The 26,105-nt window shown below is 38.1% G+C and overlaps 1 protein-coding gene across 3 annotated transcripts in view; it reads left to right on the plus strand.

Moving 5' to 3' along the window:
* Nucleotides 1-26,105, plus strand: part of LOC117204793 (MOB kinase activator-like 2) — a 65,134-nt gene that overhangs the window by 4,920 nt on the left and 34,109 nt on the right. Inside the window, exon 1 of one of the 3 annotated variants that reach the window (XM_033442536.1) lies at nt 7,648-8,126. The exons of the other annotated variants lie outside the window; for them this stretch is intronic. Coding sequence (XP_033298427.1) covers nt 8,032-8,126 — 95 coding nt within the window. The 5' untranslated portion in view covers nt 7,648-8,031. Of the gene's footprint in view, nt 1-7,647; nt 8,127-26,105 lie in introns of those variants that run through there. 3 annotated transcript variants of the gene reach the window in all.

A 26,105-nucleotide genomic window follows, 5' to 3' on the forward strand; every position in this document is an offset into this window, starting at 1 on the left:
CGCAGAATGTAAGCATCCGAATATCATTTTTACGTGATGTTTTTTTTTTTTAATTTCAAATCTATCATACGAATAATTATTATTGTTAAAAGGAGACGCAATTTAATTTTATCTTTATGGAAATGCATCGAATTTCGTGATCTACTTTTCCCAAAACTACGAGCCCAATTTTAATTCGATATTCCATCTGTTGAATAAATAAGCAATTAAATAAATAATATTAATAAATATAATATAAATATAAATAATATTAATTGAACGTAATCTTTTTCACAAAGTCGTTAAGAAAAAAGTAACAAATTTTTCAAAACCTGATTATTAATCTTCCTTTTCCTTTCTTTATTTTTGTTTTTTTTTTTTTTTTTGGAGTATCTTGCATTTCTTGAAACGTCTTCGTATTACATAAACAAACGATTATATTATCAATTTCAATTTCTGTCCGGTTTGTTATTATTATACGACTTTGCTATATTTCTAGCACCAACTGTACGTGTTTGCCATACTCTCAAAGCATTTGGATAGGACAGAGTGTGTGCTGCGCGCGACGAGCATCACGGAAAGTGAGCGAGAACACCGTAGACCGTAGTGTGGTTGCTGGCTTGAAACCGAGCGGACCGATGAGTCACGCCGTTGTTTCGCGCCGCGATCAGCTTCCTCGGTGAATCACGCGGCGAGTTTGCTCGCCAAAACGGAGACACCGTAGCGTAGTGTTTCCTCGAGACGTCGTAACGTGCAACAATTTTTAAATACCATGGCAATTTTAGATTTCTGTTTAAAATTCCATGAAATCGTTGTCACACTGATCGTCGTCTCTCACATACGATGAAACCTTTAACAAATTTTAGCACGCAGTATTTGCATCCAATAATCGAATTTATAAACTTTTATCTCATCAACTTTAAAATCGTCTTATTATTCCGTAAAAGATAAAATAAAAATTAATTGGTATATTATTCCATACTTTCGTTAGAATTATATGCGAAATACGATTTTATTTAAACACGACTTTTATTATTTGAAAATACGTTTTGATATCGAAGAGAAAATTTGAACGTTGTTCGAAATATATAATTAGAGATTTAGAAAAATCTATGCATTTCTTTTACAAAGACTATATTCCTCTTGAGCAACATTTTCTTCCGAAGAAAATAATAACAGCAAGTCATCTATAGATATAAGTTACTCTTTCTTCACTTTTAACATCGATTTCACGTTATCCAGCCTTTATTTTTAACATCATCCCTAGTAAGGGTTATAAAAATATCGCTTTAAATATTCGACTTGTTTCTTCACGAATCGTTCTACCCAGTATAATATCTTTTACATATTTCATAAAAGTTAGATCATTCAGAATTAACAATTCTATTTATAAATGGGCGGCGAACAAATTAGGCTCGGGTTGTTGAACGGTTCGCGAACGTGCTCGGAACGTAAAGTACCGCAATGTATATTGTATTCTTTAAATAAATCCGTGCCGGAACGTGTGTGTATAGACCGCGCAGATAAAACGGTTTTATCAACCACTTCGACGATAACATAGCTTTGGCGAACGCGTACGCGTTGTTGACGGATCTGCAAACAAACTTATCGCGTGATATCGTCTTATGCGACGTGCCTCTGACAAAGAGATCTTTTCTACCTTCGCGCTACATATATTCAGCTTCGTGTTCCACGTTCTACGTGCAAGCTAAACGAACGTTAGAATTCATCATCTTTAACGTTGCAATATTTTACCGTGGTAAATGGTGAAAATTGGAGCACATGGTAGAGATGTTAGAAACGGAAGTTATGCATCTTGGTTGATCAAGGTCGCCATTTTATACCTTGTACCGTTTTGTGCGCATTGTGGGAGCGATGTTAGAATTTGCTAATTAGTACTTGCTCAACCGCTAAATACATATTCTGTACGATTTATCTCTTTCGTAGTCTCGAAGAGTCATCAAATAATTCCGATGTTATGTTGATTTTCCCAAGGCTGCCACAAATCAACGCTTTCCTCGAATAAGAAGTAGATTCTCGACTGCTATCGTCTTTGTAAAAGTTGCTGATCTCATTTGCCGTCAATATTTCGTTTTATCCGTGGCTATTTAACATTAGAAAGTCACTTCCGATCGATATCAATTCTCGATTTAAGAAAGAGCAAACAAAAGGTCGCATTCTGCATATCTTCGTTATAAATTATTCTTTAAATTCACATTGAATGATGGAAGAGCCTCGTTAATTATATCAATAGCTAACCGCTTCGTGTTTCTGCAGACTGATCAATACCTTTTTTTCGATGCTCGCAAATGGAAAGTGCTAATAATTTTCTTCTTCGAGCATCGTTCTTGAGATTAAGCTACAGACGCAGAACGCCGGAGAAAGTTTCTGCTAGGTAAACAAAATAAACTGATATATTCTCGTCGACTATTACTATCATATTGACGATCGCTTATTTTTAGATGGAAATATGTAGATTAGTCGATAATTGTTGCAATAATCGCTAATTACGATACTATATTCAGACATTATTATAAAAGTATAAGTATAGGATACGAGTAGCTATAAAAACACGAGAACCATTAGTTTCAGCACGTTTATTGGTGAAAGTGATATTAGCATTCCTCATTTTTTATCACTCCTTCCAAAGGATATTAACTCCTTACATGAACAGCTCATGTCGTGACTGCAATTTCAATATTTTTCAATATGCTGCTACGGGCTCCAATTTCAACTAGCGTGTACACGCGCAAAGATACGTTTTCTTAAACGAAAAGATATTTCATGGAGAATTTATTGAAATAAAAAGGTAGAATTTTGTAATTGCCAATATATTGGCCAATGTTCCACGAAAGATAGGAAATAAAAATGATAAAAGAATTAAAGAATCGTATCGTAAAAAGCTGCTATATAAAGTTATGTATATGTTTTGAGATACAGTACACGCGATTAAACTTTTGTACATATTACAATCGGGTATCGTGTGTACGAATTTGAACGTTTTCTTCGATAATTTAGATTAGTTGTGACAATTCATAGCAGCGAGTGTCTTAGTTCTTACAAAAGGAATTGTACGTGAAACGTTTAAGTGGAGCGTGTTTCGCGAAATGTGTTAAAGCGTTAATGCACAAAGACGAAGAAACAGAAAGCGGCGGGTATCGTCGGTTCATCTTAATCCTGCAACAGACAGCGCTCCCCTAGGACGAATTGAGAGCACGTAACCGGGGACCGAGTGTCTGTCACATTTACGTGACATTCATCGGTGCTCTCGTTATCCTGCCGTTCATTTTTCACGGTAATGTCGTCGGACGTTTGTTGGCAGCGACACTTGTGAATGGATAAATGTCGTGTGATTCACGGCCAGACACAAGCTCAAGTAATTGACACTGCTGAAAGTCCGGGATCTGCTCCTTTAAACCCCTAGCTATGTGTTTTCATGTTTCGATATGTGTCGTAATGAAATTTTCTCACAATTTTCACCGGTCTTTAATCTTTCGAGGCATCCTGGAACGTATCGAATCTTTGCTTCGAAAACGATACGAAACAACAATATTTCGTTAATATACTATTTTGTAAATTTATTGGCGTTCTTTATTTCTTTCACTCGTTGCAGATATTCTAAGGAAATATGCACATAAAATTTTTGTAATTATATATCATAATTAGAAAAACATGATTCGTTAGACTAAACTCTTGCTTCGCGTCTCTGACGCTTTAGATTCTAATAGATCAATTGTCAGAAATTCTCATTCTGCCCTCTCGGTCTGATTCAAACGTTAACTTGGTTCAGTCAACAAAAATTCTATCATTTCCGCTGTGATGTGGTGAAAACGAGTAAATATCGGACGATGATGTTGCGTAATGTTTGCCGCAAACTCAATTAGATTCTTGCCTTTATATGGAATCGAAATAAAAAGATTCGATTTAAGCTGCCCGCAGCAGACGGATTACATAATCCTCGAAATCGATATTAACCGTCCGCTATATCTTGCGTTTCTTTTGGTTTTGTAAATTTAGCAGATTGGATACATATTTTAGATACAAGCACACTGATACGTGTAAAGGGAGAGAGAACGTCGAGCTTGTAAATCAGGGGAAATCTAGCAATTGATATGATTTCGAGATGAAAGATTTCTTATTAGCCTTGGGTAAACAATTTAACAAAATATCAATCATTTGTACTCTAAGGTTAATACAATGTTAATTATAATTTTTCAAACAGCAACATCCAAAAATATCCATTTCACACATTCAACAGTAGTAGAACTATTTCTTGCTCGTCTTTCAAGTCGCGAAAGAAATTGTCACGAATACACGTCAATACGCGAGCGTGACTTTATCATCGCGATATATCGATATTTATCCCGTTGCTAGGAATAACCGAATTGGCCCCGGACGGTGCGTTTTGCCGGTTTCGCCCTATCGATACGCCTCTCTTTCACCTTTCACTCTCTGCCACCATGTTCATCGATGCCGCCGCGGCGCCGCAACGGTTTCACGTAATTCATTTGCTGAAATTTTTATCGATAACCGATATGTACCGTGAACTATATCTACTCTTTTCTATTTTTTCTATCTTTCTATCTTTTTTCTTCCGTCATTCGGGACGAACCACTTTCTACCAGTTCTTTTCGCCCGACCATTTTTCAGTGCATTTTTTAGTGCATTTTTTAGTGCATTTTTTCGGCACGGATTTTGTACGGATTTTGGTTAAATTGCAACCTTAATCTTTCTTTTCGTTGAATCCTTTTACGTCCTTTCCGGAAATTCTTTTTTGTAGCCATGTTCTGTATTTAACCTACTGCGCGCCGAAATTATATTTTTCAAGGATCTTTAAAATTTGTGTCTTTGCTCACTTCTCACGTATTGCTGTTAAATCTGCATAAACAACATCTGTGTAAATAACAGCACTAAAAAATGAAATAATGTCTTGTGGTCCCGATATTATACATGATAAAAATGTGTATATACGAGTAACGCAACACAAATGTTCGATGTAAACGTAAACTCGTGCCGTGTCGGAATTCCTTTTTCGCATAAGTGGCAGACGAGCATAAAACACTTAGAGAAAAGTGGCCTCTTCTGGGCAAAAATCGTGCTTCTACATGGACAACGCATGGAATGCTTGAAGAGGATGCGCGCATCGTCTACGCCAAAATCGCGTTACTAGGCGTGCTACACTGACAGGGTAGATATTTTTTTCGGTGTTCTCGACGATTTTTCAACGGACACTTTCGTCAACGATGCTTCACTCGAAGTTACCTTTCCTTTACGATTATTATCATAGTAAAAGCAAAAAACAAAAGAGAAGAAATGAAAATTATCTTTGCTCGTTCTATTAAAATATAAGATATATCCTTTGTTTATTACGCCAGCTGAATATTTCTGACATGCATCGTAGCTTCAATTCACGATGAAATTAAAGATACTTGCGTGGTATATATCGTCGTATATGTATTATGCAAATGCTACCTAACCAGTATGGAAGTGGTCTTTCAAATAACGTGTAACAAAAATTTTACCTATCCTCTGGCTGAATACTCACAAATTACGAGCTTGAAAACACGTCAATCTGAGAAATATACTAGCTGCTGCTCAATGAAGCATTGATGCCGTGAAACTAGAGACGAAAAGATATTTTTTGTAGTCTATGTATTCCAGTTTCGAAGCTAATAAATATTTATATTTATTAAAATATAATTTGACTTCTACGGTAATTAAAATATATTTCATGAATATGTTTGCTAGACCGCTAAATTTTAAAACCGATATCTCCGATAAAACCGAGTCTTTTGCATTTTTTCCAAACAGTTTTTCTCCTCATAAAACTACCTTAATTTATATTCATATCATAGCAGGGTGTTGCGAAACGTAATATCACGCATCTACTGGTCTTAACCTTTCGTATTTTGCAAGACACATGAACCAGTAAGAAGACACATGAACCAGTTGCACCCATTTCTTCCCGCTAAAGGTGTATCGACTATTGACAATGCACAAACATCCCTTTTCGTAAGCATAAGAACACGTTAGTTCATTAGGAAATTACTGAAAGAATACTTATCTTATTTGGAACCTTAGATCGCAAGAAATAATACTTTTGTCCCTAACATATAATTTTTAACTCTCTATATATTCTAAATATTTTATTTTCACGTTTCATTGCACCAAAGATTAAAATTTAGTTTTAAGAAGGTCTAAAACCTGTTTTCACAGGAAGGCATTCTTCTTATTCAAATTTTATTTGTCTGAAAAAATGGATACGACGCACAACAAGAGAACGACAAGAGATCGAAAATACAGTCTACGTCATTTATCACAAAGCAAAATCCCTTGGAGTTGGCCGTGTCCCGAGTATCCGTAGACATGTATCCCTCTCACCATCGCCTTCCTCCGTTCCTCGACCTCATCTTCGTGGAATCGGCCCGTTCGTTCCACCATCATCGTCCGTCCGCTGCATCACTCGCGACCCTGAAGAACAGGTACGCACGCTGCCGTGCCGCGCCGTACGGATGTTGAGGAGAAAGAACTTGTCCGGTTTCGCCGACTGCTAGCCTCTCCCGTAATTACATTACAACGAAAGGCGGAAACAGCCAAACGTCCACGCGTGTATATGATACATCTATGCGAAATAACGATAAAAAAAGTTGAAAAGTGCGACAAAGACGAATATATAGTGTACGAACAGGGGGGAAGCCCTTTTGTGCCAAGCTTTTCCTCACCCCACTCCTCTCTAAAACACTCTTACACAAATATATTTCACATCTATATATTCCTGCATCCTCTTACACAAAGATATTTCACGTCTATATATTCCTGCACCTTCTTTCTGTTTCATCGGTAATGCACGCCCATGCGCTGTCTTCTTTCCGTCATTCTTTCCAAAGTGTTACATGTTGTACGTTGATCTAACATGGAATACTCTTTAGTTTCAGTAGAATACTCTTTTATTTTGCTACGTTTCGGCGACGCACGCATCAAGTTATTTGTTCACGTATTGTATGCGTCATCGGTGGCGTAAGACGAATACCAAATTAAACAGGCCATGGTGTTTTCTCAGTTCGTTGGCTACGTAGACTGGAATAATAATCGAAGCGCCAAAGATCCAGGTTAAATACCCTAATATAACTTGTCTGCTTTGTTCTAAAGCATCGATCAAGGACTATTTGTGCATACAATCGCTCACGATTGCACCAGTAAACAAAATTCCGCAGTCACTCGTGCATCAGAGCTTTAAGGGCTCTGCACATGGTACGATGATCGAATAAATTTGATATGCGTGTACAAATAGTCTTCATTGATTGAAGTTCGTGAATGAAACAACAAAGGATGAATCCGCGATCTAATAGGCCACGGAAATATGGAACGCATGCAACTGTTCGTTATAAAGAATATCAAAACGGAACTAATTAATATTTATGAACGTATTGTACATGTTACGTTGCTATTGTATTACAGAATTACATAGAGGTACGATGGGTGAAAGTATGCACGATATGGCGGTGTCGATAACCTGATCAATTTGCCAAATGTTGGAACAGTGTGTGTAGACCTTTATACTTCTTCATTTTTTCCCTTTATTCGCTACTTTTTTCACATGCCCCACCACTTTATGGCCTTACCCCCTCTCCGGGACTTGTCTTCTCCCACTGCCAAGTCGACCGTGAGTCGCTTTCTCCGTTTATCGTAGCGTGGCGGCCGATAGCCGATAGCGGTAGCTGGTACCTGGCGAACGCCTGGAGAACGGCGACGTCAGTCTGTGCTTCGTTGCTCGTTGAATCCGTACGCGTCTCGATCACCGTATCGGTCGTCGCGTCTCCTGTTTACACTTCTCCCCTCTTCCTTTCTCCTCGCACTTCGTCCACCTTACCTTCCATGTTCCGTTTCCCTCCTAGTCCAATTAGTTTATTTTGGTTTTGATTTTGACCGTCACCTTTCGTTGGTCTCGCTCGTTCAAACCGTTTCGGCGTTTCAGTTTTTTCCCTCGCTGCTGGTGAGAGTACAGCTGGTGTGTCGTGCCTTGTTCGTCAAGCGTTCAGTGTAATTGGCTCGATGTTTGGTTCGGGAAACAGGAAGGTGCTCAAATACTCGGCCATCGACACGTCCTTGTCCATGGACGTTGAGGACACCGTCACGTGCTTCTGCAGGTTAGTCTTTTCTTTGAGCGCATGCGTGCCTCTCGACCGGCTAGGATCTACAAGATCCCTCCGAACACAGCGATCCTTCACCTAACCGCGAACTGGGATTCCATCTGGCTCCGCCGGGAGAGCTATGAATGTTTCAAGGAGATCTCAAGCGTTTGTTTTCTCCTGCGAGTACGAGCGAGACAGGAATTGATGATACAGCGATGGCCAGTTAACACGGTAATACTGTATTCTGCGCGAACTAACTTTCTCTGACGCCGATCGTGGCCGAAGATGTCGTTTGGAGAGCAGTCGAGTTCGTTGAATCGAGTCGAACAGGATACAGAACTGGAAGATTCTATTGTTGTGCGATTTGGGTGGGCTGGCAGCATTATAGTCAGACGCTTTTGGGATAGCTTGCGGAATGTAAGTGTGATTCGAGGTTAAGTGAATGGAGTTAGAGAGCTCTTTTGTCGTAGTTTTTGGAGAATTGTATGTTCAGGGGGTCAGAATTGTTCTGTGGCGAATTCATGAGAATACATGTGATATATGTTGCTTTGGAGTCGCGGTTCGAGCGTAATAGAGGGCAATTATTCGAATTGAAAGGAACAGTTGGAGATTCAATAAGTACGACCAAGTGTTAACGAATTTTGTAGAATTTTCTTATTGCCACGTATTCACCGTGTGCTTATTGTTGCCGTGTAAGATGTTTAAACAGTGAGATATTTGAAGAAGCAGATAAGTTTTAATATGTTTAGTTGGCTGGCAGTCTTTAAGCGTTTTTTTAAAGATCATGCTATTCAGTTTTATTTATAAAAAGAATTAATAACGATAAATTTATGAATAATACGTTATGTATATATAGTTTTATTAGCTATGTAACACTTGCGTTAGAAAATGTCTTCTGTATAGACATTTCCATATTAAGCAATAAATCTCTACTTAGTTAAAAGATAATATTTTCAAACTCACAACCCAGTTAGTCTTTGTTATAAAGAACGATTGTTTTATTCGTTTTAAGATATATCTTACGCATCTGTGCGCATAGATCGTTTCTGCTAAAATCAATGTTTGTTGAGTTACTCAAACAATTACAGTTGCGTGTTTTACCTTGAGTATCGGTCTAGTTAAACGCAAAATGCAAACAGTTAAGAAAATTTTGTGAATAACGAAGTTCAATTTAACAGTTGGGTTGCACAGTGTCTGAGAAATTTGTCAATATTTTCGTAGAGACCTTCGTTTGATAAGAATGAGAGGAACCTCGTTATTTACGAAGTTGATGGCATTTTTTTTATCGGGATTCAGCTATTTCTACGGTTCTAGGAATTTAGAGCAAGATGATATTCTCGATCGATCGATAAAACTTCGATAAAGCATAAAAAGGTTATTCTAGTTTCTCGAGAAGTTGTTTTTTTATCATGCAACACGGGTAATCGTAAACTTTAAATTAACAGAGCGTCTGAGAGCGTAAATAATTTGTTTATTAATTAAACGTAGAGGAAAAGATTGTTCGAGAAGATGTTGCTATCAAAGCCAGAAAAAATATTATGACTTACCATCTTTCTTCCTTCTTATCTTTTTCCTTCAGTACAAATACGGTAAATTGCCTCTTATTTAAATAACAAAACTGCCGATAATTTAATCCTGAAATTCTCTTTTATTCCAAGAGAAGGTTGACATTTAAATGGACGTTAAATAATGTTGACGAATAATGTTAACGAGTACCAGGAAACGTTCTTTGTATCCTTTATATAGGTATCCTATAATTCTTTAACTAAGGATATAGGGAAATTTTTCAATTTCATAATTCTGAATATTTAATGTTATAAATGTTAATAATATACAGATGTTTTCTTGGCTTTCCCTTAGTTATTTTACAAACGCATTGATGGAAGAATATAAAACGTGTCGTCAGAAAACCAGAGATTAAGATAGAGTATCACCATCGCAAGAATTATTCTTGCCTGTATGACCTTGTTAATGAAAGTAAGAAATAATAAAAAGCAAATCTTCACGATTACTGCTGTAATCCAGAAATACGTGTATTAGCAAAGATTAAACAGATAGCAATAAACGAGTGTTTAAATTGTATGCATACAGCATTCAGATGATAATGAACAAATAAAAATCGTCCATTTATCAAGCATTTGCGTTTAGATGCCTCTACGTTTAATCAGCAAATATCGCGTATCATTCACATTCGTTCGTTTAACTTCCAAATTCCAGATAAATGTAATCACCCAGACAAAGAAATATTATATAGGTATCAGATATGCAATAAAATTGCAGAGAATTTGTATCGATTTCTTGTTATAAAATATGGCATTAAATATTTTATTAGATTCGTGTGATACTGCGTCATAAATAGAAATCACGAACGCTTTATCAGTTTGGCGTGCTTGCAACTAGTAAGACGCATTACAACACTTCTAATGTAAATAGCATCGCGATTAGTTAGTGCAGTTTTCGTCACGTAGACCTACAGAGTCTACTGTTTGCTAGAATTGTACAGTTTGTCAGAATTTAGTCGTAATTTGTAACTTTTTTATGGAAGTTCACTCGTATATCCTCGATTAACAGATTTCTATGATGCAAAAGTAGCGAGCACAGCCACTGTACAGGAGGTAAAACTTCTTGATCGTTGGAGATCCGTTGGCGTTCTCTGGCGTCTCGAGGATTGTTTGAACGGCGTAATAACGAGCAAGCGAGCGAGAGATCGCTTTTGACACGTCAGCCGGGGCTGAGACAATGTGCAAACAATCGCCGAAGGAATTAACAGCCTTATCGAAGCACGATAATGAGGTTACGAGAAAAGAGTATTGAAAATTGTCATGATCGAGTTTCTTGATAACTACGTTAGGATGATAATTTGCACGATGCTCGCTTCTCAAGGATTGTTGTTTCGGTTACGAAGGTCCGGGTAACATTGAATAGCGTTGAGTTGCGTGTGTTTTTTAAGCGAGTTGCACTGTTCGCGAGTTGCAGTTTCGTTGACTGTTTGGCGGAAAGATGGTGGGAAGTGGATGACTCAGTTTGGACGATATTATAGGAGAATTTGCATATGAAAATTGTGAAACATTTTTAGATGGCGAAAAATCGCTGATTTATTTGTAACGAAAAGACTCAAACGATTGACATTTCACGGGGTTATAGAGTTTTCAAATTAAATTGGAAACTCGTTGAAGCGAATTGCGACGTAAATTATTCGTATCAGGCATGCAGTTGCATCGTATGAATCGAATTAAAAATAGTTCCGAACCGAGACGTATATTTAATTGAGACAAACCGGATATACTTTAACCAAATTCGCAGCTGTTCGGTTTAATTCAGTTCGGTTGGCGAGCATTATTTTTAGATTCGCCTGTGAAACATTTAATTCGAGAAACGGGCCGAAGTTTCCTGAAACACAACGATTAATCGTGTAGGAAACAGTGTTGCAAAATGAAAGTTATTTAGGTACAAAAGGAGTATAGGAATATGAGCTATAATTTTCGTCCTATTTTATCATCGTATTTAATGATCATTTATACGTAATAAGGCACAACGCTTTTAATAGAAATTATGAAAAATATACTTCTTAAACAAAGAATGTGTGTATATGCTGTGACGTATAAATTCTAATCATTCGAACTTAAAAATAGAATTTTGTTTCGTAAAACGTACCGTATTTCATGAGTAGATTTCTTTGAAAACCTACAAGGATACATACATGCATACACATAATGAGATGAATTGCGATCGATTTGTATCGAGAAGGAATAACGAAGAGTAACGTATCCAAGAGATGTCTTTCGTGAAATTCATTGGAAAATTCATCAGCTATCCGATCATTCAACCGTATCAAATATTGCTGCTTAATCGGCCGATAATTATCCGTTCTTCCACATGAGGCTTTTTAAAAAATTCAGAGTTTCGAAAAGATTAATAATAAGCTTCTGTTTAAGAACAATCTACGGATCAAGAAATATAACAAATTACATTGATATTAAACTATATCCAAAATAAGCAATGCAAGTGATATTCGTGACATATATTTTTTTTAATTTAATTAGAAACTCAACAGTCGGACGATTATTGTAGAAATTTCGCGATAAACATTCACTTACAATTCAAGTCCATTCCAAAACCCTGAGAACGAGAGAAAAGATGTGCAGAATTCAAATCGAAAACCTTGGTGAACATAGGATACCTATTCTTGCGCGTTATTTCCATAAAATTATCATGATTTGTAGACACAAAGAATACAGTATGTTAACGGAAATTTATCGAGGAAAAATAATGTTAAATGTATTCATAAACGTAATATATCCTTGAAAAATGCATGCTAGAACTGTGTAGTTCATCAAAATGCACTAGTCATTGTAGTTTAATCAAATAATACTTATTTATTGTTTCTCGCGTTGGAAAAGCAGTGCAAATAGTGAAATAAATTTTAAAACTAATTGTATATTAAAATTGCTCTGAAAAATTTATTTAAATAAAATCATTAAACTCGATATCCATAGTCAACGACCGTTGCTCAATCCGATACTTGAAACGAATCGAGTTGAATGGAAGATTGACGGACATGTGGAAATTCTAATTCGATCGCGATGAAACGACAATCATCGCGACCGCAACAGGACTCTCGTTTATCCTTCCTATTCATTCGGTTTATTTTTTCACTCTTGATGACTTCAGTTGGCCAAGGTCGTTCTTCGATCGTTCGCGTTTCCCGGAAGAGCATGTGTTTCGCGCGCGCCTCGACGTGTACTCGTGATTTACAGACGCACATATTGCACGAAATATGATGCAATCCGCGACTCGCTGATTTTCCTCTGTTTTAATTTTTCCTTATAATTCTGACGCGATATTTGCTTCGCAATATATCTCGTTTAAGAGAATATTATGCATATGTTATACACAGAAATGTTCAGAAATCGATCGACTTCCATATTACGTTTAACGTCTCGCTGACCAGCTAGTCAGAATTTCAAAATTTCTTAGTTTTTAAACGTTCAAATATGCAGATAGGAATACTTGTAGCGAACTAGAAATTCCTCAATTAATAAACATACAACGCCGGTAAATTTGTAATACATGATACATAAAAACAAGGATGACGAATCATCAAGATATATTATCATCAGTATCAAGATATATTACATGACGTGTTACACGGAGGACATTGCCAAATTGGTTGGCACATGAAGCAGATTCTCCAGCATTCTACACCGAATCCAGTTGGCACTTTGAATTTAACGGATTAACCTGTTTGCCCTGAAAAACAGGTCCTGGACAACACATACTACTGGCCAACCCTTTTCATGAAAAAGCTTGGACACGTTATTGATACATCAATAACGTACCGTTACAGCGGAGAAAAAACACATATTGAAACATTCAAACCATTCGAATAATATTTTAAATCGTTTCACGAAGTAGACCGACGATCGAACCATATCGCAATAGTCACTGAAATCTATCTCTGCGAATTGCGCAAATGCCAGCGCTGATATTGATCACAGGAATTAGAAACTATGCGTAGTAAAAGTTGAGATACCAGCGAAATTAAAAGTTGAGATATCAGCGTGGCTATTAAGGAAATTAAAAGAACCGACTGGATAACATATCGTTTTAACCAGAATTGATAATTAACGTGTAATAATAATTGCGATTGAGCTGTAACTTTGAAGAGTTGGAGAAAGTTGAAAAAAAGGACTCTGTTAAAGGACTCGCATCGATAAGACTAGCTTGCTATTAAACACCGTGATAAGGGAAGTCATGTCGGAAGCTGTACGTATTTATTGGTATTGATTGGTGGATGTAGTACTCGCGAGAAAGTGTCGTCGTGTCGGCAGACCTCTGGTGGCAGAATAGGGAATGTACCTACACGATAGTAGTCGAAAGAATTTTCAGAGATAGAATGTTCCCATTTTTATTGACCTTTTTTCTTTGCTGATTAGAAAAGTAATGTATTCTAGAATTTGATAAAACCGAGAAAGCAGAATTAGGTTATACTTACGATTGTTAGGTATATAGGAATATTTGAATTTCAAGCGTAAGTAGAATTTGCAGAAAATCGATGGTCACATTCATGTTCGTATAAATCGTAAATTGCAAGAAAATGAGGGTTGCGATATGTAAATTCGAAACATAAACGGAATTCGCAAAGAACCGATTTTCGCATCTATGTAAATTCGTAAAGTTAGATGGGGACGGTAATCATGTGAGCATCAGCTGAGAAACAAATTTTGAAGTCACGAAATGTATAAATTCTGGCCGTGAACGTTTACAAACGAATCAGTCTTTCGATTCTTGTAAATCAATATTTATAGGATGAAAACCACGTTGGAGGTCAGGTCGCAGACTAAGATGAAAATCTTCCATTACTGGTAGTTCTTTTGGTCTTGTGGTTGTTTTTCAGGGAAAATATATAGACCAGAGCTGGGTAATTTGCTATGGTTATTATCTTTTACCTTCTTTCTTCGTCTTATTTTCTACAACACAAATTACAATGAATTTTTCTCGTTACATTTACCGTTAATTTGATAAACAGAACTCTGGATATATCGAAATTTTAGTGTAAAATTTGGAAATTAACAAGCCCTACCAATTTTGGATTTACAAATTTTGAATCACCCAGATTTCAGCCATACGTGCTTTTAAATCTTTTAATCTTGACAATTTTATATTTCATATGTTTGAGCGTCCAACTAATCCCGTTATCCACAGTGTGAAATAATATAGGATTGGATGAAAACTACGTCGGAGATCAAACCAAAGACAAAGGTAAAGCTGAGCCATTACCATCGAAACGCTGGCAAGCGATTCTCAGAACGCAGAGTGGCATTATTGTCCAGTCGCTTATAGGGTCTCTCCAAGAAAAGAGTATTCGCTCACGCCTCGTTTATGTCCCCTGCTATTCGCAAGGATATGCTTCTTACAAAGCTAGAAACGCTCGAACCCGTTTGTGTCGTCGGACCGAGGCAGAAAATTCTTGGTTGCTCGTATCGTACCGGAGACGTGCCTTAAAACGGATCCGTGCGGTCCAGACGGATTGAAAACATTAAAATGTAACAGTCGTAAGATTCTTTATTTTCGTGTGTTAGTGACGCGAAGGATTTTAGAAATTGATTGCATACTGCTATTAAGTGGAACGTTCATTTCTACGAAACGATGAATCAAACAAATGCTTATGTAGATATGTGTTTACTTTTCACACTTCGCGTCTTCTCCTTTGAGATTTTTCTATACGGACGAGGTATTTTGCTAATCGATTTTCATCTCGAATCTTACCTCCAACAACGATGAACAACAGTTTATCACAGTTTTCGTAAAATAATTCTATTTCTACTATTCTACTATCTTACTTCTAACGCTTAACGCTATTCAACATTGGTCAATTCTTTTCGGTGATTTCTCAAACGGTTAAAAAATTGTATATACGCCAGCTTATCTCTACTTGCAAGCGTTTGACATAATAATTTCGCGGATATGTGACGTGTCCACTCGAAGCACACGACCGTGGTATGTGCGAACGATCGAGGGAGCGAATATACGTACGTACGTACATACCGGTGTTTTGAAACTTCCGTCATGAACGACCATGCATTGCTGCGGTTCCCTTCCGCGTTGTTTTATGCTTCATGCGTCGATTTATTCCCTCTCTTTCCTTTATTTTACAAAATACAACCTTAGCAAGGACCATTCGACGATAGGTACGGAGAACTTTTAAAGGATGGAATTTTGTGAATGTTAAAATTGCCGAGGAGAAGGAACGAGGGAAACGGGGTGAAGCTTTGGCGGAATTTATGGATTGCGACAGAGTAGTGGGATGTATCGAAGTGAATATCGTTTGAAGATTAAGATTCTTCTGGTAGATTTTTCTGTTTTGTATCGGAATTATCGAAATTAAAATATCTCTTCCAAACTGAAGATCTTTCTGCAGAAAAGCATTGATCCATACGTTAAAAGACATACGATTCTATTAAAAGGAAAAAGAAAACAAATTTTTCAAGTCAGCGACTATTAAGTCACTGATTTAAATAAAAATGACTTAACAAAGCTCGAGATTTAACCAAAGCCAACAAACTACGGTACAAAAGTTCAATTTCATCTTCCAAGATCCTCTGCATCCGTCACTTGGTAAATTTCATCGTCTTCGTTTCATCAATTTAATTCTGTCGCAAACTCGGACGAACAGTCTGGACGTGGAATAATAAAACGTGTATCGAACGTCGCATCGACGCCGCTCGTTGTCATCCAGTTTCTTCCGGAACTTGGTATGCGACATAGGCATTAAGGTTAAGTCAATGTTTGATCACCGTGAAACCGTGCTTGTTGAAACGTCGCTAGTCCGTGTCCGTAACAGGGGGATCGAAGCCAAAATTAATATGCGACACCGCGGTTTCAAATCCAAATTTCAATGCAGAATGCGCGGCGAAATTGAATTCTACCCCTAGGGGAATAATTGGTGGACCAATATTGACCCGTATGTTCCGCGGATAAAAGTTTCTCACCCACTTTTGACCACAGGGAAATCCTGTACTGTAATTGCAGAAGATAACTTGGCGATAACCTTCCAAACGTTTTGCTTTATAGAAGAGATATCGTATGCTGTTTATCGTATGCATTATCTTTTGAATTCGCTAGTGAAATACCTTATAGGTCAATTTCTTTTTGTATAATTATGATAATTCGAATTATACGGTTTACTGTAATGGAGAAATAATTCCAATATTTAAATCGCGGATATTTACTGGAAGAGAAAGAAAGGTAGGTTCAGATTTCATATTAAAATATGTAAACACTTGTTACTACAAATATTAATTGGCTACGAATTTATAGCACATTTAAAAAAGTGATTTGGTTTTCATTGATTTTATCAGTTTACTCGCATTACTGGAAAGTGGAGTTCTTGCTACCTTCTTATTTCAGCGCCCCTTCAGTTAATAAAGCTCGATGGTTCTATTTGATTGGTCTAACGAGGCAGAATATCGCGTCCATCTTAACGTAGAACCTCGAAGGGTTAAAGCTTAGATAGATGAGACTCACCGCTTTATAGATATCTTGATCAACCGTGAACACACATATCGCATCATACGACTAATTGCATCTGTTAGATGGGCGACGGTGTCTCGACATAGAGAAATCACGGTTTCCCCACGGTGACCTTGATCGTCCTTAACACGCAAAGGTCGCATATATCGCTGTTTGCGTGGCCTAGTTTCGTCCGATCTTCCGCGTGTTTCTAACGGGCACGATCGTTTTCTCGGGTTATTTCCCCGATTACCAACAAATCGATCACTTTCGAATCGATCGCCATTAAAACGCAGTCGTCCCGGAGGAATTTCAGTGTCGCGTTCGTTCTTTGACCGACTATCGACCCTGACATCGCATCTTCTACTCGCTCGAAACCAAGAAATATGAGATCGCGTTGGAACGAAAAGACGTGTCTGCGTCGACCTTGTAGAAATGAACTGTAGAGACACTTTCCGGCTTTGAATTTTATGTTGGAAGACAATAGACAATAGATAAATGGATAGAGGTTGATAGAACGAACGGAGTGTTCCACAAATACGTTTATTATTTTACGTAATAGTAGGAAATTATTTCCGCGTTAATTTTTACTACGTATTTTCAAGAATTGATATTTAAGAAAGAAGAATAGAAAATATAATCATCTTTGGAATATTCCCTCTCGTCTTCGTCGGAAGAGTCGAATGAAACGGGAAACCTTCGCGTATTTCGCTTAATTAAGTGCATTGTCTATCTGGGAAATTTAATTTTAGCCAGGAGCGAGTAACTTACACTCACCTTTACGGTTTCTTCGGTTCTGAAAACGCCAGGTCCGCCCCCGTGCGAATCCTCACATTTTTTCCACACAGACCAGACAACCATCCCGGGAAACACTTTGGGGGATCTCAACGCCGCTTGAAAAGCGTCTTCCAAGACTTTATTGTTTACATTCTTGTCTTTTGTCCTTCCACCAATTCTGTTTCGTTCCAACTTCGGAACACGTGACCGTCACAATTGACCGACAATAACAGGAAGAGTATGCGAATTCGGTACTCTTGACGATCCATTATTTACGACAAATAAAGGTCGAATTTCGTTTAAAAATATACTGTACTAATTTATACGTATAGCGAGACAAGAAAAAATACAATACAAAGGAACAAAGCTTCGAATTTTCTTTTTCCGCTCCATTACGTACTACGAACTTACCAAATAGGTAGACAGCAATGAAAGATTATATTTCACTACGATAAATCCGTCTGTTCCCATTCGCCAATGATTCTTTCACGACGAATTTTCCGCTAAATTCTCATCTCGGAAATCCTTGAATTGCGTTATAACCAGAAAGAACCCTTCGCCATTCTGCGTTTTTCCCTTGAAACGAAACAGACCCGGAATATCAAAGAACGATCTTTCCATTCTCCGTCCATTAAGCAGTTACTTTGATGTTTCCATCGAATCGATACAGGACGATATTCGACGGTATACACGTTCAAATCGCGTCCCTGTTACGATAGACAAACCCACTTTCGTTCGAGAGATCCTTCTTTTCCCTCTTTATCTATCGAGTAAGGACTCTACGATCGCTTCTTCCTCTTGATACAAATAGAGACGTAACATTCGTAAGAGAATCCTTTCGAGACGTCCCACATGTGTTCCTCAGGACGAAAAATGGCGAAACGTGAGCCGATTAATGGACTTCCGGTCTTCCTGAGGAAAAGAAACCTTTCACGAGCGCTGCCAGGACACGAAACGGTGTACATACTTACATATAGCGCCATTTAGGTCATCTTACGATCAACTTTACATTTTATCGTGAAGAAGGAATATTACTAAAATTAACAATACGTCGATATACCTCCGGAATTCTGATCCTTAAGAAAGTGTCTTGTATTGTTACAATAGTTTCGAACGAGTTCAAGAAAAAAGCGTGTAATAATAGATTGAAGCTAAAGAACACGATGATTGAATGTAATGTAACGTGACAGTTGTTTCTGATTCTGATTGACGATGGATTTTTACTGGTCCTTAATATCGACGAACATTTGAATGTGGCGACGAGAATTAAATCGACGATTATTTATTTCGATAGACAGTTGCTCTACGAGTCCGTAGTTGTGAAGGATCCAGTGATGAAAGACAGATCGATTTAAATGGTGCTTGAAGTTATTTAAATTAGAATGGAATAGTATATTGATTAACAGCGATTTAGATTGATACTCGTCACACACAAGCAACGATAAATGTAGAATTTTATAAGGCTATCTTTCGATATCTTCGAAGCGGAGACTTCTGTAATTTAATGAAATATACGATCACTTAATTATCGACAGATAATTATTCGTTATGGATAATTATATGATAAATGACGGAACGTATTTAGTTCATTTAATTTCTAGTTAATTATTTACACGAGCTTGTACATGACATTGACATATTGCATTGAAATTTGCACATATCGCTTAAAATGAATTCGCGTCCCTGTATGCAAATGAACATTGAACATCAGAAAGTGCATCCTTAATGTTGCTAACACCTCTATCGATGTTTATCATCAGTTTGCTCGTCTCTGTCAAGCTTCGCTATTTAAATACACCGGCGATATTATGCAGCCCCATTGAAGGACGTCTAGGATAGGAAAAATACAAATACATATATGCATTACGTTGTAGCACGCGCGCATTCTCACACGGATTCTGTCACTGTTTTATTCCCTCATAAATAAATAAATAATTTCATGCATATAAATAAAAAAAAAACCACCGTCTACAACACATATTCCGTGAAATCGTATTATGTAACTGCTGTTCAGACGAGACAGCTGTGGCAAAAGGGTTAAAGGAGCGAGCACATTACATATGTACCCTTCATCTTGCTCAGAAATCGTGGAGATGACCCATTTTACCAGCGTGCTTACTTTTCCACCATCATTGTTTATTTTTCCACTTCAGTTTCTGACTTTTCCGCTCTAATTCTTGATTCGCATACCAAACATCTCTCTTCCTCGGTTTCCATTCTTACGTTTCATTATTCTCTGCTTGATCCTTGCAATTTCCCAAGAACTCAATCGTTCGTTCTCTCTGCAACCCCATCGACGCAACCCTGCTCCATATAAACAACTTACCCTACGGAATTCCAGCCGCTCATCCAGCACCACCATCCGCATTGTACGTATACATATATGTACTTCTCACCATGTTTACGGAACCGCGTCATCGGACGAAACTACGCCCCATACATAGGAACACTCACGGTCATAAGTCAGTGTAATAAATTTGTACGTCTATAAATCATACGAATGTCTGCTGTAATTTGGAATAAAATATTTATCAAGATAGATGTTTTTCACGCACTAAGAGAATGAAAATGGCGCAATTCGGAAGGGGAATTTACAGTACAGAGTAGAATTTAACTTTATCGTGTCGTTTCCATTTTTTTTTTTTTTTTTTAATTTTATCCTCTATCCTTAATTCTGTAAATGAGAAGAGAAGCGAAATTTTATGTATAATCAAAGCCGTAGATAATACTAACGCAAATTTGCTACTCGTCCTAAATCAATTTTCGCTAAAATTACTGCTTCCAAAGTTATCGAAGCGATTACAGTTATATAGAACATCCTGTGCAAGGTATATATCGGCTTGGTTTCATAGCTTCCACATAAATTGACCGTATAATATAGCGACTTATGGCCGGGAGTGTACATAGAAAAGGGGAGTTTCTGGTTCACACCGGAAAATGGCGTAGGGACAGTTAATGGCCGCTGGGCCACGAAGCGAAGGAAGAGCGAGTAAACAAACGTAGGAAAAGTTGATGGCGAGAAACAGCGACTGGTCGACGTGCACAGCCGCCTCTCGGGCGCCGTTTCCGTCCATCGATCGCATCCTTCGCGTAATCCTGTCGAGCGTGAGCGGAGGCGAACACCGCCGCCGGAGGCTGCTGCAACCAATCCGCGCGCGACATTCCTCCTCGTCTTCGTGGCGCTCGCGCGCACCAGGAAGCGCCCGATTGTCCGGATAATTACGTAGTTAAAAGCTCCGCTTGTTTTCGCCTTCGACTTCCGTGTACGGTCATCGTACTTGTTCCTTTTTATTTGGAGGTGGTGCTGATTATAGGGAGGAGAAGAGTTACTTATGCGTCAGGGTGATTTATATTCGAGCTAGGGGTTCTTAACTGTTCATGGAGCCATGATTACGTACTAAATGAAAGATAATTTGTTCCCTGGTGCAAATATATTTTAATCACGGTCAATTTACGCATCGTGGTGGATCTACCTACGTAGAACTATCTACCTCTTCTTCCGTTTATTCTACGAGCATATTTTTTATGATATCGTGGAATTATTAAAATTTCTATTACTCGTGTACTATGTCAAATGTGTGTATGTGTATGTGTGTGTATGGGTGTGTCGAAAAGTCGTTTGTCAGATAATATATTGAGTTAGCAACTAAGTGATTGCGGATTTTGTCATTAGGTGGTATTGACAAAATCCAACCCAATAGGATAAAACTGCCAAAATGATGGCACTCCTTCCGCCACTCGCCTTTAACCAATCGAGTCTGAAATTAATTAAAACCGCACCTAAATGGTTCACGATTCGTTTCCCTTGACAATTCCAATGTCATAGTTCATTCGAATTAAAGAGTCCCCGGTGACCTTCCGATAACTTGTTCTACTTTTCTGCGACTCCGTTACGAGAAACTTGAAGTACTTCGATTAATTTAAAACTACTACAACTGAAAAATAACAAATAAACGACAGGTAAAATTAATCGACTCAGGTGTTTTTTATCTTTTTCTTTGGCAATTTAAAGGCACGATATAGCTACCTCGTACGACTGAAATTTCGTCGATGGCCTAAACAGGTTTTCAGAAATCTTGTTATCGGCTCAGCTCGCACGACGTCGTTAATCGAACGCCTTCTTCGCTGCTTAAATTCGAGTAAGCGAGCAAGCGATTACATGTAAACGAAGCACCTAGCTCTGGTAATTGAAGTAGGTCGCAAAGTTTTGAAAATTGGAAAACGATGCTTAGCCATATGGTGTCCCTCGTGCCCGGGTGGTCGTTTATTTAACGATAAACGGAAGATAGCGATATTGATCTTTCTGAAAAGTGTTAACCGATAAGGAACATTCTGCACTCTGTAACCTGAGTTAGGTATAATGAAATGTCACGCAGAAATATGGTGTTTTATTAATCCTCGGTTGGTATTGCCGTTTAGATGACTACAACAGTTTGAATTAGATTTGCGTTAGGTTAGCGCATTCAGAACTGTTCGGAATTACGTGTTATCGTTATCACAATCTGTAATTGGTACTAGTGTTATAAAGCTATGATATTTTATACAACTGCAGAAAAATGTATGATAGCATATAATTAAAGATGTTTAAAGACACTGTGCAGATCTAATATGTTCTTTTATTTGAAATAGAATAGATAATTAAAAGTACAATTACGAGGAAACTACGAAAAGTTCAAAAGGTCGAAGTTTGAGTTTGTCCCGATTACCAGAATGCTTAATTTAACTTTACTAGCACTGTCGTGACATCGTGTTTCATTTCGTTCTTTGACTTTCTGATGAGTATACGTTGTTTGTATAAAGTTAGTAATTAAAGTACACGAAAAATAGATTTATGTACAAGTACGTTGATTTATTTAAGAAAGAAACGCACGCTTGAACGGTATTTTTGTAAATATATTTTGTAAATATCTTTGGAAGCCACAGAAAATACGAAATACGCAATTTTCTATGAGATCTTATTTTTTAATTAACCGAGCAATATACAAGATTGAAAGCGTTTTCTTTCGTACGTTTTGTATATTTTCGCTCGAAGAAACCCCATTTTTCTACGTCAAAGCACCAAGTAGAAAAAGCATGGAATATTTTAACTAAGTAATTACTTTTACAAAGCGAAATAAAACCGGTAGAGTGAGAAGTTTTAACGATCCATAGTAAAACCAATTTCCTATGTAAGCAACTTCTTCTAAAGAAACGTTATATATATATTTTATTTTATCCAATGCTTAGTAAATATAAATTACTTCAAAGAAGTTCAGCCTCTCGTATAGAAATTTGTTTTCCATATTAACAATTAGGTTTTGCATAAAAAACTTCTTCTCAGTTTTACCATAAAGTCTCATCTACTTTCTCCTATGATCGAAAGCTTCCATATAGCTATATTTAACAATTGTTTCTTGCTTTCTAGCTTACGGGTCAAAATAACAAATAGGAATCGATCATAATTCTTTTCAAAAAAAGGCAAAATCCAAGTTATCGAATTACAGGATATATAAAAAATATCTACATTATCTTACAGGTTATCATAAAGGTATGTAAATTCATAACAAAGTCCATTAAATAAGAACAGATCTCGTGTGCTGCGCTTTTACTTTATCTCGTTAAAAAAAAGGGAAAATTCTTGTGCCATTTTTTCCAGGTTCTCCTTTCTAACAATCGAAATTATACATTCACCCGCGTTTCTCAGAACCGGTTATCCGTGCGTGGAAATCTCGGTCGACCATTTCCGATCACTCGAAACAAAAAGGAAATCGAAGGTTCTCGTATTTTTCCGCGTCAGTCGATTGCTAACGGGTCCGTTCTGTTCACGATGGAGCTATAGTGGAAAAATTTATCTGACGGTTGGTTCCCGGCGCGTGTTCGCCAGTTTGCTCCGTGTTCCGCAAAATGCATCGTTGCCGCGTCTTCGAGATAAGCCCGCGTAGCCCGAAGTGGATAAGCCGGAAGGATGAGGCAAGTCAAGGTCACGATCTACTTTCCGCCCTTGCTCGCAATTTCAGAAGGGCAAGGGTCGAGCAGAAACGAGGTTTTCGCGTCTGCTATGCTTTAAACGAGACTTCCGTGATGGTTTGGCAGATCAAAGCGCAGACGAAATGTTATTAGGACAGGCTGCTTTCCCGGGTTTTCGTTACCACGATGTAGACGTGTAACAACAATGGAAATGATTCGATTATTTCTATAATATCAGATTTTCATCACACCCTTTTTCGTCCTCCCATCGCTGCATCGCCCACTCTTCAAACTCTCCATACCATCGCTCCATAACGTAATTTCGCTTACAATCTTTCGAAGATTGTATAAACTACGTACCAGCCATAATCGACAAACATCACCCCCAAACAACAACGAATATCCTCATAAAGCATTCACTCATCCATGATCGGAATTCCTTGGCACACTTTCCTTGAAAAGGTTAAGGAATTCACACGCGTGATGCTTCTTGTTACCTTCGAACGGGTGGGTGGTGATAAGTCGATTCGCAAAAGGAAGATTCACTAGCACCGAGGGGGTGGACGATGTGTATCTCGAAAGGGGAAAACGCAGCCACGGGTAGGACTGAACACGAGGGCAGAGCGGGATATCGATTGTCGCAGCGGAGGGGCCGCGGCCAGTCAGCTGACTCGGGTTGCCAGTTCACAGCTGATCCGACACGCGATGGTCCGCGGCGCAACTACCGCCGCATTGCCGCCCTCCCCACTTCTCGCCGCTCCCACTCCGCTGCTCCACAACTCCACACCGCGCCCTTCCACCCATCCCGCAATCGTCTCAACCACCCGCAATTCCCTATACGTACCTATATACCCGCGTTTCTCAATTTTCTTCGCACTCTGCGGATCCCGCTAAGCGCTGCAACCGCACGAATTATGCGGAGCCACTTGTTTTTCTGTATTAATTGTCTCTATTAATTGTCGTGTCACGTCTTCGACTTATTGGTAGGGTTAAAGAATTTAAGAATTGTTTTATTTTTAATTTCTTCGCAGAAAGGAACAGTTGTCAAAGACATGGACACCTGATATACGATAAGTAATCATCGATGATCCAAGTACCGTTAAAATTTCTTACAAGCGTCAAACGAGTGTATCCAGGCATTCAGCATGCGTTTATCTATACATTTGATAAATCGATCGCAGTGCGCTCGCGACTGAATTGCTAATCTACTAATCGGTCGTCAAACGCATATATGTATATCATAATGTGTATTATTAACAATATTAATCATAATTCGCGAACGATAGCACTCAACATGGACACGTCAGTAGATATAACATCTGTCGTTCATAAGAAATCCTATATCATTATAATTTTTCTAAACTCGTAATATATAGCTACAAGGGATCTTATTATATCAGTGAAAAATATACTTGCAAGTAATAAATTCCATGCAATGACATAATCTTGATCGGACGTATAAAAGCATCGATACGAAGTTTTCAATAAGTTTGATAACTGATTCCTGACGCAATACTCTTGGTATCTATTACGTGATTAATTGAAAGCCATAATTAGTAATCTGCAGCTTACGAGCCGGTCGAGTTTAAAGTTACTCTACAGATCTCTATGAAACTAATTATGAAGAGGTACTTAGGGAGGTGACGTGATTTAATCCGCTAGTCGACTACCGCGTACGTTGCCCTTTCCTTTCTCGGTTTCCTCCGTGCAGGATCTCGTTCATCAAATTCGATAAGTTCTTTATCTTACGTCGGGAAGTTGTCTCTACGTACATTACATCGCTCCATTGTTAGAAGAAAAAAATTATTCGTAAGTTCACTTGGGTATAATTGTCGATAAAATGCTTTGCTTTCTTCGTGCAAATTGCATAGAATAGCAAGGATGTCAGACCGGAGAATACATGCAAATTGTTGGCGGAGGATTCGCTCGACCGTACTGATTATTATGCCCGACATCGAAGGGCCACCATTATTTTGCCTTTTCTGTGTCGTTCGTCGTCGCAACGACATTTATTCCTACCAGTTTCGCCGCGACAAATGCAAATAGATCCAAATGTTGTTCCTGGTGGCTGATCTGACTCGTGGAATTATTCTCCTTCTCGAGTGAAAGTAGTCCAAGAGGGAATTTGCGATTTCCCTAGAGGTCTGCAGAAAATTGTACAAGTGGTATCTAAGTACTTCGAATTTAATATTACATCCGATGTGCCTTGTGCTTTAAATCAGTGAGTGAAAATTAGACCACGAGACGACAACATCGAGG

The sequence above is a fragment of the Bombus bifarius genome, unplaced genomic scaffold, assembly GCF_011952205.1.
Source record: "Bombus bifarius isolate JDL3187 unplaced genomic scaffold, Bbif_JDL3187 scf7180000007980, whole genome shotgun sequence".
NCBI lineage: Eukaryota > Metazoa > Arthropoda > Insecta > Hymenoptera > Apidae > Bombus > Bombus bifarius.